Raw genomic sequence first — 13,428 nt, forward strand, 5'->3', positions numbered from 1 at the left:
GAAAAACACTTCTAAAGCAGGCAAGAGGTATTTTCAGTTCCCTTTATACTTGTTTCAAGCAGGTTTTCTTTAGAGGGCATTTATCATTGCAGTACTGTAGTCATGAGGGATTTCTGCTTATTGCAGTCACCAGGGAACCAGAATGGTAATTTTTCTTTCAGTTAAGACGTTTCCTAAGGAAATAATGAGTTCAGGTTATAACAAAAGCTTAAAAGTAACATAGTCATGGATATAGATGTGTGCTTGTTTTTTTTTTAAAGCTTGCAATTGACAAATAGGAAGCTAGTTAAACTGTTACTGACTTGAAAGGGAAATTTTGATGAGTAAGAACTTAAGCAACATTCTTAGCAGGGAGGTAGTATGGACATTTACTGGGAGCTTTTCTTCATCTGTAAAGCAACCTGAGTAGCTATTATAAATTTCATTAGTACTCTGAGAAAGATGGGGTCTTCATGCCTCTGTAAAGAGATCATCTGTACTGATGAGCAGGCTGTAAGAAGTACTCTGGCTGAAAGTTGCATAGAAAGTATCTAAAAGTGTTGTAGTTACCATGCTTTATGACATACATAAGTTTGATGTTGTTCATGCTGTAGATTCAGTTTACTGGATAAGTGTAGCCACTAGCCTGTGCAGCTGCATTACAGAGTGTTTAAAAGTCCTCCATGCTTTTCACTGCCTGACTTCTCACTGAAAATCAGGACTTCATCTGAAGTCTGAATTTGTTACATCATCTAGGAGGGAAATACTCTGGATAAGGCATGTACTGCTCTTCCAAGACTTGTGGTGCTTGCTGTTCCTAGCTAGGCTGTCCTAGAATGCTCAGGGTAACTTTATCACCCCTTGTTTATATTATGCATGCTTTTTACCAGAATAGTTCACCTACAGCAGCTGCTAGCAATTCTGAGCCTTACTTTAATATAAATCCAAATCAGCAGCACTCTTGCAAATAGAATTTTTATTCTTTGGCAAGTTGTTCATGTGAGCCTGTGTAGAGGTTGGAAGACTATTCAAGAACAACATCTTTAGGTAGTGCAAGGCTTTAGAAAGACCAGTATTTTGGAGTCAAGTGTACATAAAAGGAAGAAGCTAGGGTGTCGAGTTAACAAGGCTAAGACAGAACATACACTGATATCTCCTAGCAAAAAAAGAAAAATCCTTTCCTGAAGTCATTGCTGCTGTAAAGAAAATATAGATTTATTGTAACCAAAGGTTACTATACTACTTCAGAAAGTTAGTACTTTATACTTTGCCAAAGCCTAACAACTTACATTTTTCTTATCTTTTTCAGATGGAACAAATAAAGAGGGCAAATAAACTGTTCACTAATGACTGTATATTTCTGAGGAAAACCCTGAATATTCCTGTTATATCAGATAAACCATTACTGTTCAATGGACTTAATTCACTGGAGTCTCCTGAGAATGAAACTGTTGACAGCTCCCCTTCTTGTGATGAAGGACAAGTGACAGTTCAGGAAGAAAGTAGTTCTTCTCCCAGTCCTCAAGAACCTGATAATCAGCCCACTGCACCAGAAGAACTGTCTGCCAAAGATTTCCTACAGAGGTTGGACTTGCAGATTAAGTTATCCAAACAAGCAGCCAGAAAACTGAAAGATGACAATGTCAGGTAAATGCCACTTTTAGTATTTAACATCTTAATCTCATCCTGAAGGCTTTTTAGTCTAAGCTGAACCCTCTTTGCGAGGTATCTGTAGTTTTAATTTGTCAGCAGCAAGTCCATGCTATTGTAATGCACCAGATACATTCAGAGCACACCATTAGCAGGTGCCTTGATATAGCAGTTATAAAGGCAGCCTCACAATACATTGTTTATAGAATAGCCATAATATTCCATGAATGCTAGAAGGCCAGTGTTCTCCAAGATGTCTTGCTATATAAGTGAACAACTACTCAAGCAAACCCACAGCTTTCAGTAGAGTACTAAGCCAAGGCCTATGTGGAAGCTGACTGTGTACAGCAAGGCATGATTGCATTTTTCTTCTGTCCCACATTGCTTCATAATTGTGTAAATATTCTCCACATTGCAGTTTCAGGTAAGCAATCCTAGCTCCTTTCCCTATGCAGTCCCTCCCTTTCTGGATACACCTATGCAGACTTCTGTCTTTTCTTCATTATCTCTTGTACAGCCAGGAGCTCCCACACACTTTATTCATAGAAAAAGCAGAACCTTTTGACCTCTCTGCCATGGTGATTATCCCCTCACATATGTAGGCATCCCATGGAGATTATAGAAAGACTTAGAGCACAAATGAACTTCAATAGTGTTTGTTTTCCCATGTCCTTGAGACCAGCTTCCTCAGTGTGTTCACAAGCAGTCTTTTGGGCTGGTTGTCCAGCCTGTTTATCCTCCACAGAAATTGCCTTAGTGCACGATGCCAAAGTGGCATTTCTCATGACAATAAAGGGTATGGCTGCAGGGAACTGGTATTGCTTCTCTTACCACAGAGAGCTGAAGAGAGGTTAAACCTGTAGATACATACTTTGCTCTTGCAAATTTAATGCAAAACTTCTTCCACCATCCTGGTTCACTTCACATACTCCCATTTTAAGTGCAAGCAACATTCTTTTCATGTTAAAGAGTAACTTTTCAGAACCAAATCTAATGAATAGTGTTGTCATTTCTTTAAGAAGTTAAGGAATTTTTTGGCAAGTTAAAAAACTTAGTTCAGTAGAGGAAAATTTGAGGGGGAGCAGTATATTGCATTTAGCAATTGGACAAACCTCATTTGGAGAAATATCCCCTAAGACAGCTTGAGGTGGTAATTCATTACCTATTGCACTCCACATAGAGCTCTCCATTGCCGGAACACCACTGGTTTGGAGCTACTGTCTCAGGGAAGGCTAGAATGCTTTCACATCTTGTTAGCACGCTTGTCGATCATTTTCTTTTGAATTGATTACATGAAAGAGGAAGAATAGATCCTTCTCTATTCAGACTCCTTCACTTGCATTGTTATACTTGAAATAACGTAGAGCATCTATCAAAATATGTGCCCTTGCTGACTCTCAGATCATTAGACATATTTATCTAAAACAGATGAGAGTAGATGTTGACCCAGCAGTTAAGCTGGGTGACAGGAAACCACAGTCCCTCCCAGAGGAAGGTAATTACTTCAACATCACCTCAGCAAAATAACAGGCTAATTTGCAGGAGGAAATTCACTTAGACCTTGCTGCACCATGAGTAGAGCAAATACAGTGAGAGTGACACTGCACAAATAGCACACTGCTACTACTAATATCTATTTCCTATATTGCATAAGTTATAACTTGGAAAATGAGGGCCTGGTACTGAATTTCCTCCCAAGGAATTTAAATTGTAGATAAATAATCATGTTTAGAAGTGAGTATGCATGAGTGGGGCTTGGAATACTATTGAAATGTGTAGTTTTTACCTTATAAGATTAGACTATTTGAATAACTGTACCTTTGTATGGAGGCATGTACAGTATTAAAAGTAACTGGAAATCCTTTGAAGTTCAGTGTAGCAACTGTTAAATCTTTCCATTCTCACCAAAACACTAAGATTTGCAACAGCTTTAAGAATAGGCTCTCAGGAACACAGTTTTGAAGCTACAGTAGTGGAAAATGGTATTTGGAGTAACTAGCATGCTTGAATTAGTACTGGTCACTGCACTGCAAGAGGTTTACGTGACCGCTTTTTTTAAAGGCAATATTGTCAAGTAAACTGTAGGCAGACTGATCTTTCATGAGGATTTTTAATAGCAACACTACCATGGTTTATCCAGTCATTGCATTAACAATAGCACTTGTGGGCAACTGTTTTCTGCTAAAAAAAATCCAAGTGATCAGTCTCAATATTGATTGATGTACAGGGAGTATACATCAAGGAGTCCACTCAACAAATATCCTTGCAGCATCAAGAACCAGATCTAGCTACAACTATGATGGACTGCTCCTGTTACTGCCTCATTTGGTCCATCTGCACCCCTTGCCATTCAAAAGGCTGAAACAAAGCTTGCTTTTTTAAAAAAATAAATTGAAAACAGAACTAGAACTACAGCATGTCCTCCACTTGTTTAGCCTTTACAGTATTTTTTGATTTGGCACTATAGTGTCAAGAATAGCTCATTAAACTTTCTGATGTTATTGAATTTATACGGCTTTACTTGTTTTCAGCATTGTTATTGAAACAACATAACAAGAACTCCAGATATGTATAAAGAACAGTAGCATACTGCAAGTAGTACTCCTGTCAGGCAATGATAGCCTATTTTGATCCACGAGGAAAACTGGTTATCTGCATTTCCATTACAGTTTACTGTTGAGACATGGTATGTTCCTGATCTGATGATTACGATAATTTTATTTTTAGAGAGGAGGAGAATGAGGAAGGTCCCTATGCAACTTCTTCGTATCACCAGTAGAAGACGGATGTGATGGCCTGAAAACTTTCCATGAAATCAGTTCTTAAAGAACTAAATGGTCAATAAGTCAAAACCCAAGTCTTTTGGACTCATCATCTTGATGTACTTAAAACAAGTCATGAATGGGTAATTGCACTGAAATTATGACCTCTTCTGCCTTCCATAGGTTAATGTCCTTCTGCTATATCAAAGGGTTTAAGCCTTCCAAAACTAGCAATGGCCTTTTTACCCCTTCTGTGCAAACTGTAGCATGGTAGCAACAATATATCCTTGAGGTCACCTTTATGCAGGATGTTGATCTTTAGTAAAGATTTTGTAAATACTTGTTAAAGTGAAATCTGTTTTAAGTATTTAAAAATATAAAACAAGTTTGCTTGTAAATTACAAACTATGAAAATAAGTAAATTTCTGTTATTTGGCAAGCACAGGCAAGTTTACTGTGGAAGTTTTGTCTACTTCAGGGCTGCAGAACTTGCCTCTGAACTCTGTGTGTCATTATGATGTATTCCTGGAAAGGGGAATTTGTCTTGTTTTGACTGGTTAAAGCCTTTGTGGTTAAACGACTGTTTGGAAATTGGATTTCTGCTAATTAAAGGGAAGAGTTACAGCAAGAGATTTTTCTTTGTGAAATATGACATTGGAATATCAGATGTGTGTTCTTGTGTGCAGTTATATTTTGTGTGGTTTTAATTTAATAAATACAAAAATACCATTGTGTTTGTTCATAATGAAGTCAGCTTGGTCCTAGTCTGGTTTTTGTAAAGAATGGTATGTCTAGTTATATGAGCTATTAGATACTAATTTCATGACAAATAATGTGCTTTACCTTTACCACATAGTAGCTCACCCTCGTAAATGAGACCTCAAAGAACTATTTGATCTAGTTGGGCAGTCAAGAAAATTGTATTAAAATTAACAAGAGCCACACTGGTAAGCCTTTGCTGTTCTGAGAAGAGATGCCAGTGTTCAAGTCTGCAAGCAGACCCCACCTGAAGCTCAGGAAGGCAGGGTGCAGACTACATTCACTCTTTGCCCTGAGGTTAATGTATTAGCAGCTTCTTGTTAAGCATCCTAATATTTTACAAGTATTCAGTAAGCTTCACAAAACTCTTCTCAGTAAAGAATTGCTGCACCTCCACCATGACAGATGCTGTTTCCTGTGTATCAGCTCATTTATATAGTTTATTGCTCCCTCAAAGCAAGAGCTTTCTGCAATATGTTAAGATGGAAGCAATATAGAAAGTTACATTAACTTACTGAAACTAGAAATAAAAATTCAAAGCTAAGCAGGAATTGGTATTTCCCTAGAGCCTGCAGGAACCCAGGCCCAGCAGGCTCATTCAATTTGTCTCTAGCTCTGATTCTGAAGAGGATGTTTGCAGTGGCACACAAATTAACAAGAACAGGGAAAGCTTAGAGCGAATGAAAGTATTGATTTTCCTTGAAGAGACTTGAGAATGTTTTAGGTCTTGTATCTTTCTTAAATTGGGATATGTATCTGTTCCTTACAGGATAGTAATTTCTACTGTTGTCAGTTAATTTCAGTAGGATATTAGAAGAGCCAGAATAAACTACTTTTCCAAAGGTGATCCTAGCTTCAAGCCCAGTTATATTTTATAAACCTACAGAAAAATTTAATCCTTTTCTGCTAGAGGCCTAGCTATTGTAATACCCTTACCCATCCAGCACATGCAGGACCAGGGTGCTTTTCTGAGCAGGTCAGAAGCATGGCTTTCCTTGCACACTGAGCACATCTCCTGGCAGCCACAGGAGGCTGACCAAGCTCCTGGCAGAGCCCCATTTAACTCCATCCTTCCCCAGAGCACCACCGTGCTCATGGCTTAGAGGACCTCCAGGACAAGTGGCAGAAGATCGGTGACACCATTTACACCTACTTTTCCTGACTGAGAAAGCCATACAGAAGTGCAAAGGAAGAAGCACTATGCCAGGCTGAACAAGCCAGAGATGGGTCAGGCAGAGAGCCGTGACCACACACCCTTCCCCTGCAGCAGCCACACCAGCAGCACCCTGACCAACCCACGGCACCTCTCTTCACAGGCAGCCCCATCACAGCAGCACTCAACATGGCACCCACTGCAGAGCCATTATTATAACCCCCCAGAGACACCCAACCCACCTGTTCCACACAAGCACCTTCCCACAGGGAAGAACATCAACCAAGACCACCTGCAAGAGGCCTTACCTTGCTGCCGCAGCTCCAGAGCAGGTCCCTGCCCCTTGCCTGCCACACAGACACTTCATGGCATCCCAAGAACCCAGCAGCTCAGCTCTTCCACTCCATCTGCCTTGGCTCTTCCAGCCCCACTCACCCTAACCTGGGGAGGCTGCTCTTTATGGCTGCCGGGCCTCCCAGCGGGCTGTGGGGCCTGATGAGCCCTGGGCACAGCTGGGCCCTGACAGGCCCTGGCCGGCAGGTCTCCTCAGTGAGCAGCAGCAACCTGGCTTTTGCCTGAGCACTAATTGATGGGGATTCTCTGTCCCGGCAGCATATTGCACTGTGGGCACAAAGTAACAGTTTTGTTGTGTTCAATTAATGCCTGTTCTGGTTTCCAGGTGGATAGATGTGGTGTTCCGATCCCTAGGGCAAATACAGGCACCGAACGCCTGCTGTTTCTCTAAGGGTGAAATAGTTGTAGAAAAGGCTTTCCTGTGCCTCTGCAAGCTTCCCACATCCCTTCGCTGGTGGAGCCCCTGCCACCCCGTGCTGCTGCTGTGGGGGCCCTGCCCAGCCCCGAGGAAAACCAAGCAGAGGAGACAAAACGGTGCCTGGAAATGGCATATCTGCAAGGTATTCGGAGTGATTCAAGGTGAAGTTTTCCCACTCTGTAAAAAGGGGGTTCTTAAAGACTCTGGAATAACTCTAAAATTTTAATATCTTAATGCACATTGTCATATGACTCAATAAAATGTCAGGTTTTCCTGTATATTTTATATATTGTTTATATATTATGCTGTATATTTTGCTTCTCACTCTGCCTTTACTCTTCCTACACTTGTAGCTTCATTTTTGTTTATATGTTGACACCAGTCCTACCAGGTGTGGTTTAGGGCTGGAATGGGGCAATTCCAGGCAGAAGTGAAGCACATAGCGCAGGTAAAATTCCATGTTTTGCAGCTGTTCTGTGGTGGGAAACCTGCACTTCTGTAGTTTTGCTTTTACGTATTTCTTCAGTCAAAGCTTGAAAAGTCAAAACTTGGGCAGGCTTGGACTAGGGTCTTTTCAAATGACATGTAGGACATATCTGATAGAAAGTTTTAATTTGGGACTTATTTGTAATGTGTCTGGAGGCTACTAAACCCCTCTAAGACCAGCCAGCTCAGCCATCAGGTGCTGTCGTTGCATCTGACGTTCTCAGAGAGGGGCATCCCCCTTCCTGCAGACATCACGATGAACTCCTGTTGCTCCATGGTGCAGGATGCCTTTGAAAAGCTGGGCAATGGATAGAAAAGATGTATCCTCTTTAACACACAAAAGCAGCCTCGTACTACTGTAGCTTGTAGTAAAGTGTTTAATAAAGTACAGTATCAGAAACAATAATATAATAGAAAATCTCAGAAGGGGAATACCATATATATTGTACTTGTTACATTTGCAGTGATAATTTAGGGAGCGAAGGCTTTCTGAAGGATCCAGCAGAGATACAAACAACACAGAAACTGATTTTTGTCAATTTAGAACCAGAGGTGTGCAGGTGTTGAAAATGACTTTCTCACCAAGAAAAAGGAAAGCACTGACAGGGTATGATTTACTAATTATGTACTAAACACACTAGCAGCAGGTGTGCAGTGCTAATGTGCACCAAGTGGTCCCTTCAAAGTAAGGACTGATCTGTGGCACAGGTTGAAACTCGCATCACTCGGTTTGATTTTATTTAGCTGAAGTCACAGCCTTTTAGAACTGCAGGGTGATTCATCACGCTGGCTGTGTTTTTACTGTCTAGTTCTGAGGCTGTGATGTACCAATACATGTTCATCTGATGTACCAGCAAAGAAACTGGTATTTTAAGCATTCAAATAGCAAGTTTAATGGGCTAGGGCAGGATGAGAAGTGAATCTAGTTTGAAGAACATAGCTGAGATTGCTCATCTATCCGTCAGAGGGCTTGCTCTGCTCTCAGATAGTCATCAGGTTGGTCTAATTGGTCTACGCGTGTACCCCAAGTGATGCACAGCAACAGGGTAAGCACAGAACGTGCCCAAGAATGTGCATACTCTGAACTAAAATGAGGTCATACCCATTGTCTGGACTCTTTTTTTCTAAATGATGTCATAGAATCATAGAATCATTAAGATTATGTCATCTATGCTTTGTTGAAGTTACAAAATCTGCAACACTGAGAGGTTACAAAAATATTGCACTAGCCTTTTTGTGGACACAGACTCTTCATAATCCCAGGTCACTGTTTGGTGACATCTTTCCATTATTACCAGACTCTTGCATAGCCTCCTGAGAAGCTGAAGTAAGAACCCAACTTCAAATGAGAATTAAAAATATTATTATACTACTCATTATATTGACAGGAGAAGAAAGTTTGCTTGGTTTTTTTTTTTTTTTTTTTTTTTTTTAAGTAGCCACTGGGGAAAGAAATTTGTCCTTTTTGTTTTTTAAATGTAGATCGTAGGTCACTACCACTTCCCCAGCTGTAAAGGTCTATGGTTAGTTATCTTGCTCCTGATTTCTTTCATAAATCCAAAAGTCCACTTTTCCAGTGTGATGGTCACATAAGGAGTAAGTCACAAGCTGTTGCAGAAAACAACTGAGATCTATAGGGACGAGAAGAAACTGTGTTCTTTGGGAACATTAGCAAATAATAACACAAAAGATTAGAGGGTTTAGATGAGAACAAATACAGATTCAAAATAATAGGAATAATAGGAATTCTATTTTCTCTACTGTTTCTAAGGGGCTATTTTTCAGACAAGAAGGTTACATTGACTGCATTTCTGGATACAGTTTTTATCTTAAAATAAATACCACCACTAGTGACTGATACTGCAATTCAATGACCCATATCAGATGTATATGAGCAGGTAGTGACATACTTTCTGTACACTAGAAAGCATTCGTTGGCTTATGTATGATTAGTTTTCAAATAGATATGCTGTCACACCTCGTTGTTACCACATTCATTTACTATTTGTTACCAACAATGCTCCGTTGAAAATGTGTAGTTGATAATTTATGATTTGCAGGGATTCCAACGTTTACTTCAGTTGGCTAAGAAGCATTGCTCAAATGTCCTCCTCCTCCTTAATCTCCAGCTATGCTGAGAAAATAAGGAAGGAAATTATCTGCCCATTTAACATTTAAAGAACGTTGTGCAGGGCGGGCAGTGCTGTAAATCAGCATCTACCTTCATTGGCAGGAAGATACTGGCCTCTGCATTAGCTACCATTTTTTGACTGTATCAGAGTTTAAAAAAAAAAAAAAATCAGAGGACAGATAACCTCAATTATTAACAAAGAACCTGCAGGTAAATAGAACAGGGCTTTTCTGGAGTTCATTTAGACAAATGACTGCTGCAGGGGATATCTCGGGCCTTATATATTCTGGAACTCAGTTTAAAATTTACATTTCTAAAAACTTATTTACCTTTGATCTTACTTCATGAGTTCTTCAGACATAAAATTGTCCATTCACTTATATACAAAAGATCTCATAAACCATTTTTCAAAAACTGTAAGTTGAGGAAAAAGAATGAGGGCAACATTTTTGTTTTCCTTTTTCATTCTTTAGGGGGTACCAAATTCTTGCCTAATGATAGCATATATATGCCCAAAAGATAGTTTTCCAAAATAATACTGCTCAACACAGATCAGAAGTCAGTAAACACACCACAGTTTTGATATTCAGAGGTGCTGAGATATGATCGGTTCTTTAAATCTTTCTGTAAAGCAGGGCCCATGTTCCTAAAAACATCTCTAGTTGCAAACTCCCCTTCCCATGCAAAATGACTTGAATTGCTTTCCCTTTTTTTTTTTTTTTCTTTAAATAAAGTAATGTCTATTTACACTTGTTATCCTCAGGAATTCAACTAATCATGTATGCACAATCATCGAATGGTGCACCAAAGAGAATGTTTGTACATGCTGAATGAAGCAACAATGGGGAGAATACAGCTCTGCAGTATGAAAGCTAGCTGTAGTGTCAAAGATGTATCACTTAGCTAAGGACACTATCATCCAAGTTATAGAATACTGCATAAATAGATAAAAAAGGGTCAAGAAAAAAAAAGTATTAGGATTTAAAAACAAGATTTTTGGAAGATTAATGAAAACTTCAATAGGTAAATTATTTTCAAATGTTTTATTTAGAGAACTATGAACTATTTTCTAATAATGCCCTTTACATAGTTGCATCTATAGAAAGCTAGTGGAGTGAGAGCAAAAAGACGTAGCATTAAAAGAATTTTCCATCAGAAATTATTGGTTTATCTACAAAAGTAAACCAAGTAAAAATAATAAATCAAAGAGAACATTACATAAATATTTGCCCTGTCAAATAGAGATTCAGTGTCAGAATTTGGCGTTTAGGGTTGACTTGTGAGTGCAGGAAAATACAGTGTGCCGTCAGTGTACAGAGCACTACAGCTCTTGATTTCTGTCTAGAAAGTTGTCAGTACAATGTAAACAGAGCATTTCTAATGATAACCTCAAAATAACAGATCATAAGTCATTGAGCCGGGAGTGGGGGAAGCTATACTAGTTTTCTACGTGTTTGGCAGCCACTATCTTTTTACAGGCTGCCGTATATGCGTTTAATTACATCAGCCTCTTCCTTCTCCAGGATGCCCTTGTCCACGTAAGCATCAGCTTGCTGATCAATGAAATCTCTCAGCTTTGAAAGATCATAGTCTGAAAAATAAGAATTCATTTGCACAATGAGTCATTGCCATTACACCGCTTCACCTAAGAAACAACGTCATTGTAAAGTTTATCCAACAAATGCACTTGATCCAACATGAAGGGAATTCACTAAAAGTGCAACCTGTGAAAACAACTGAAAAAAAAACCCCGCCTGCACGAAGCCTTTTAACATGTCATGGTGCTTTTACTATTCAAGAGGAATAATCATCTCTTATTCTTGATTGCTTGCTGACAAATGCTAAAGCAAGAATGTTTTCTGGTCCAGAGACTTGTTGTTCTAGTTTGCATGCAAAAGCTGGTGTTAAACCCTATTATTTTCACAACTGTCATAGAGTCAAAGGATTTAAATTGTCTGTTTCCTATTGAAATCCCAGAAAAATTCCCACTTCCTACAAACACCTGTAGCGGAAATTCAAGAAAGGAACTTCCTGAAAATAAATTGAAATAGTGCAATTATTTACCTTGATACAGAATAAAATACCCTGACATGAAAAGTACTGCAGTGAGTAGTCTTTATGACAGTGTTAGTGTCAAAGTCGTCTTGGGCAATCTTTGGGTGTCAATCTGCAATACAGAGCTGAAAGACCCTTCCTTCCTATCAGAAAAGATAGACGGCTGCATCTATGCAGCATGATTCACACATTAAATAGACTCTTCCTATGCTGGAAAGCATCCCTATTTTCCATGAAAATAATTCTACTGTAGAGCAATCTTTCAAATAACATAAGACGGTAACCTATTGTGTAGTTGTAACTCTGGCAACAGATCCAGTATATTCACACATAAACACAATACAAGTTTCAGTTCCATAATTTACTGCAATAAAATGTAAAGCTGAATTTGTTAGAATCACAAGTCAGTAGTCTGGAAAACATCAGTGTCTTAAGGGTTCATACTAAGTTAAATGAATTAATATCGTTCACAAAAACAGATACTTCCTGAATTTTTACATATAAATTACTTATTCCACAGACAGAACCTTCAGAATACATTAATACTGATTTTGTAATCCAGTCCAATATATATCACCATACAGCAATAAATGGAAGGACCTTCTCTCAAACTATACATTCTTAACAAAACAGACAGTAATGATTTTCTGTCTCTTTATGGTTGAGTGACCAAAATTAGATAGAAATAGAAAGACATTAAGAAGCAAATTAATGCTTGCAATCATTTTTTATAACAGTATAAGGCAGTTTCAAGAGAATAATACAGAAAATGGATATTCATAATTCCCCACTCCTGCAGAGGTGTCCTCTCCATATCTGAGTTAACAGGAATTTTTCTGTTTGCTGTACTGAGGCCAGGATTTCACATCTGGTCTGTTACCAGCATTACTTAAGAGAATGTAGCCTGTTTGTCTCTCCATCCTATCTGAGTACCAGGGACAAACAGTACCTAGCAATTTAATAATAAGGTTGTGACATTTCATTCATGTTGACAGAATGAGAGTCTCCAGTGAAAGAGATCATGGAATTGAAATGATGGAACAAAAAATAATAAATTAATGCAATATCCACATTATTCACATAAAAATTCCCGAGATTATTTTTCTTCTAGAATATTATTTACAATTTCAGGATCACTATGTGGAGATGTGAAGGTTTTATTACTAAATATTCTATAAGAGATTACACCCATTAAGATATTACACCCATTAAGATACTATCCAATTCTGGCTAATCTGCATACCACATGGAAATTTAATTTGATTTTTTTCTAGAAATTGATAACTGTTAATTTCTAATACTTATTTACAACCTATTAATTTGTGCAAGAAATTAGAAAAATCAGCTTTGGTTTATATTCACCACAATAGCTGCAGCATTACACTGAGCTGTGAAACTGCTACAGTAAATGAAGTGAGGTCTTACTTGTGTACTCATATCAAGCCATTTACCAATGCAATTAGTTACAGAATTTACTTTCATTCCTAAATGGCTACTGTTAGTGTTATGAAACTAGAAACTACCTAAGTATTTTGTGAAAAATCTGAACATGCAATTTCCAGGTCTTAGTTAAATGTCTCACAGTTATGTTCTTTGAAGACTAAATGTGATAGAAAACCCAGCAGCCGATGTCTACCGGCGGGGGGGGTGGGGATTTTCACGGGGGGGGAGGTGGTCTCAG

At 38.7% G+C, this 13,428-nt stretch overlaps 2 protein-coding genes across 2 annotated transcripts in view; one reads left to right on the forward strand and one right to left on the reverse strand.

Moving 5' to 3' along the window:
* Positions 1–1,288: 1,288 nt before the first annotated feature.
* Positions 1,289–5,115, forward strand: LYSMD2 (LysM, putative peptidoglycan-binding, domain containing 2). The gene is made up of 2 exons (XM_010087480.1): positions 1,289–1,626; positions 4,357–5,115. Exons 1-2 carry the CDS (start codon positions 1,289–1,291, stop codon positions 4,406–4,408), a joined length of 390 nt encoding a protein of 129 aa, XP_010085782.1. The 3' UTR covers positions 4,409–5,115.
* A 5,605-nt stretch (positions 5,116–10,720) lies between these two features.
* The window catches only part of SCG3 (secretogranin III), a gene marked incomplete at its 5' end in the record, with an annotated part of 26,401 nt that continues 23,693 nt past the window's right edge, over positions 10,721–13,428 (reverse strand). The window contains one exon of the mRNA XM_010087481.1: positions 10,721–11,283. Within this exon, the coding sequence (XP_010085783.1) occupies positions 11,165–11,283 (119 nt within the window). The remainder of the gene's footprint in view (positions 11,284–13,428) is intronic.

This window comes from Pterocles gutturalis, unplaced genomic scaffold (genome assembly GCF_000699245.1).
Source record: "Pterocles gutturalis isolate BGI_N339 unplaced genomic scaffold, ASM69924v1 scaffold13691, whole genome shotgun sequence".
In the NCBI taxonomy this organism is placed as follows: Eukaryota; Metazoa; Chordata; class Aves; order Pterocliformes; family Pteroclidae; genus Pterocles; species Pterocles gutturalis.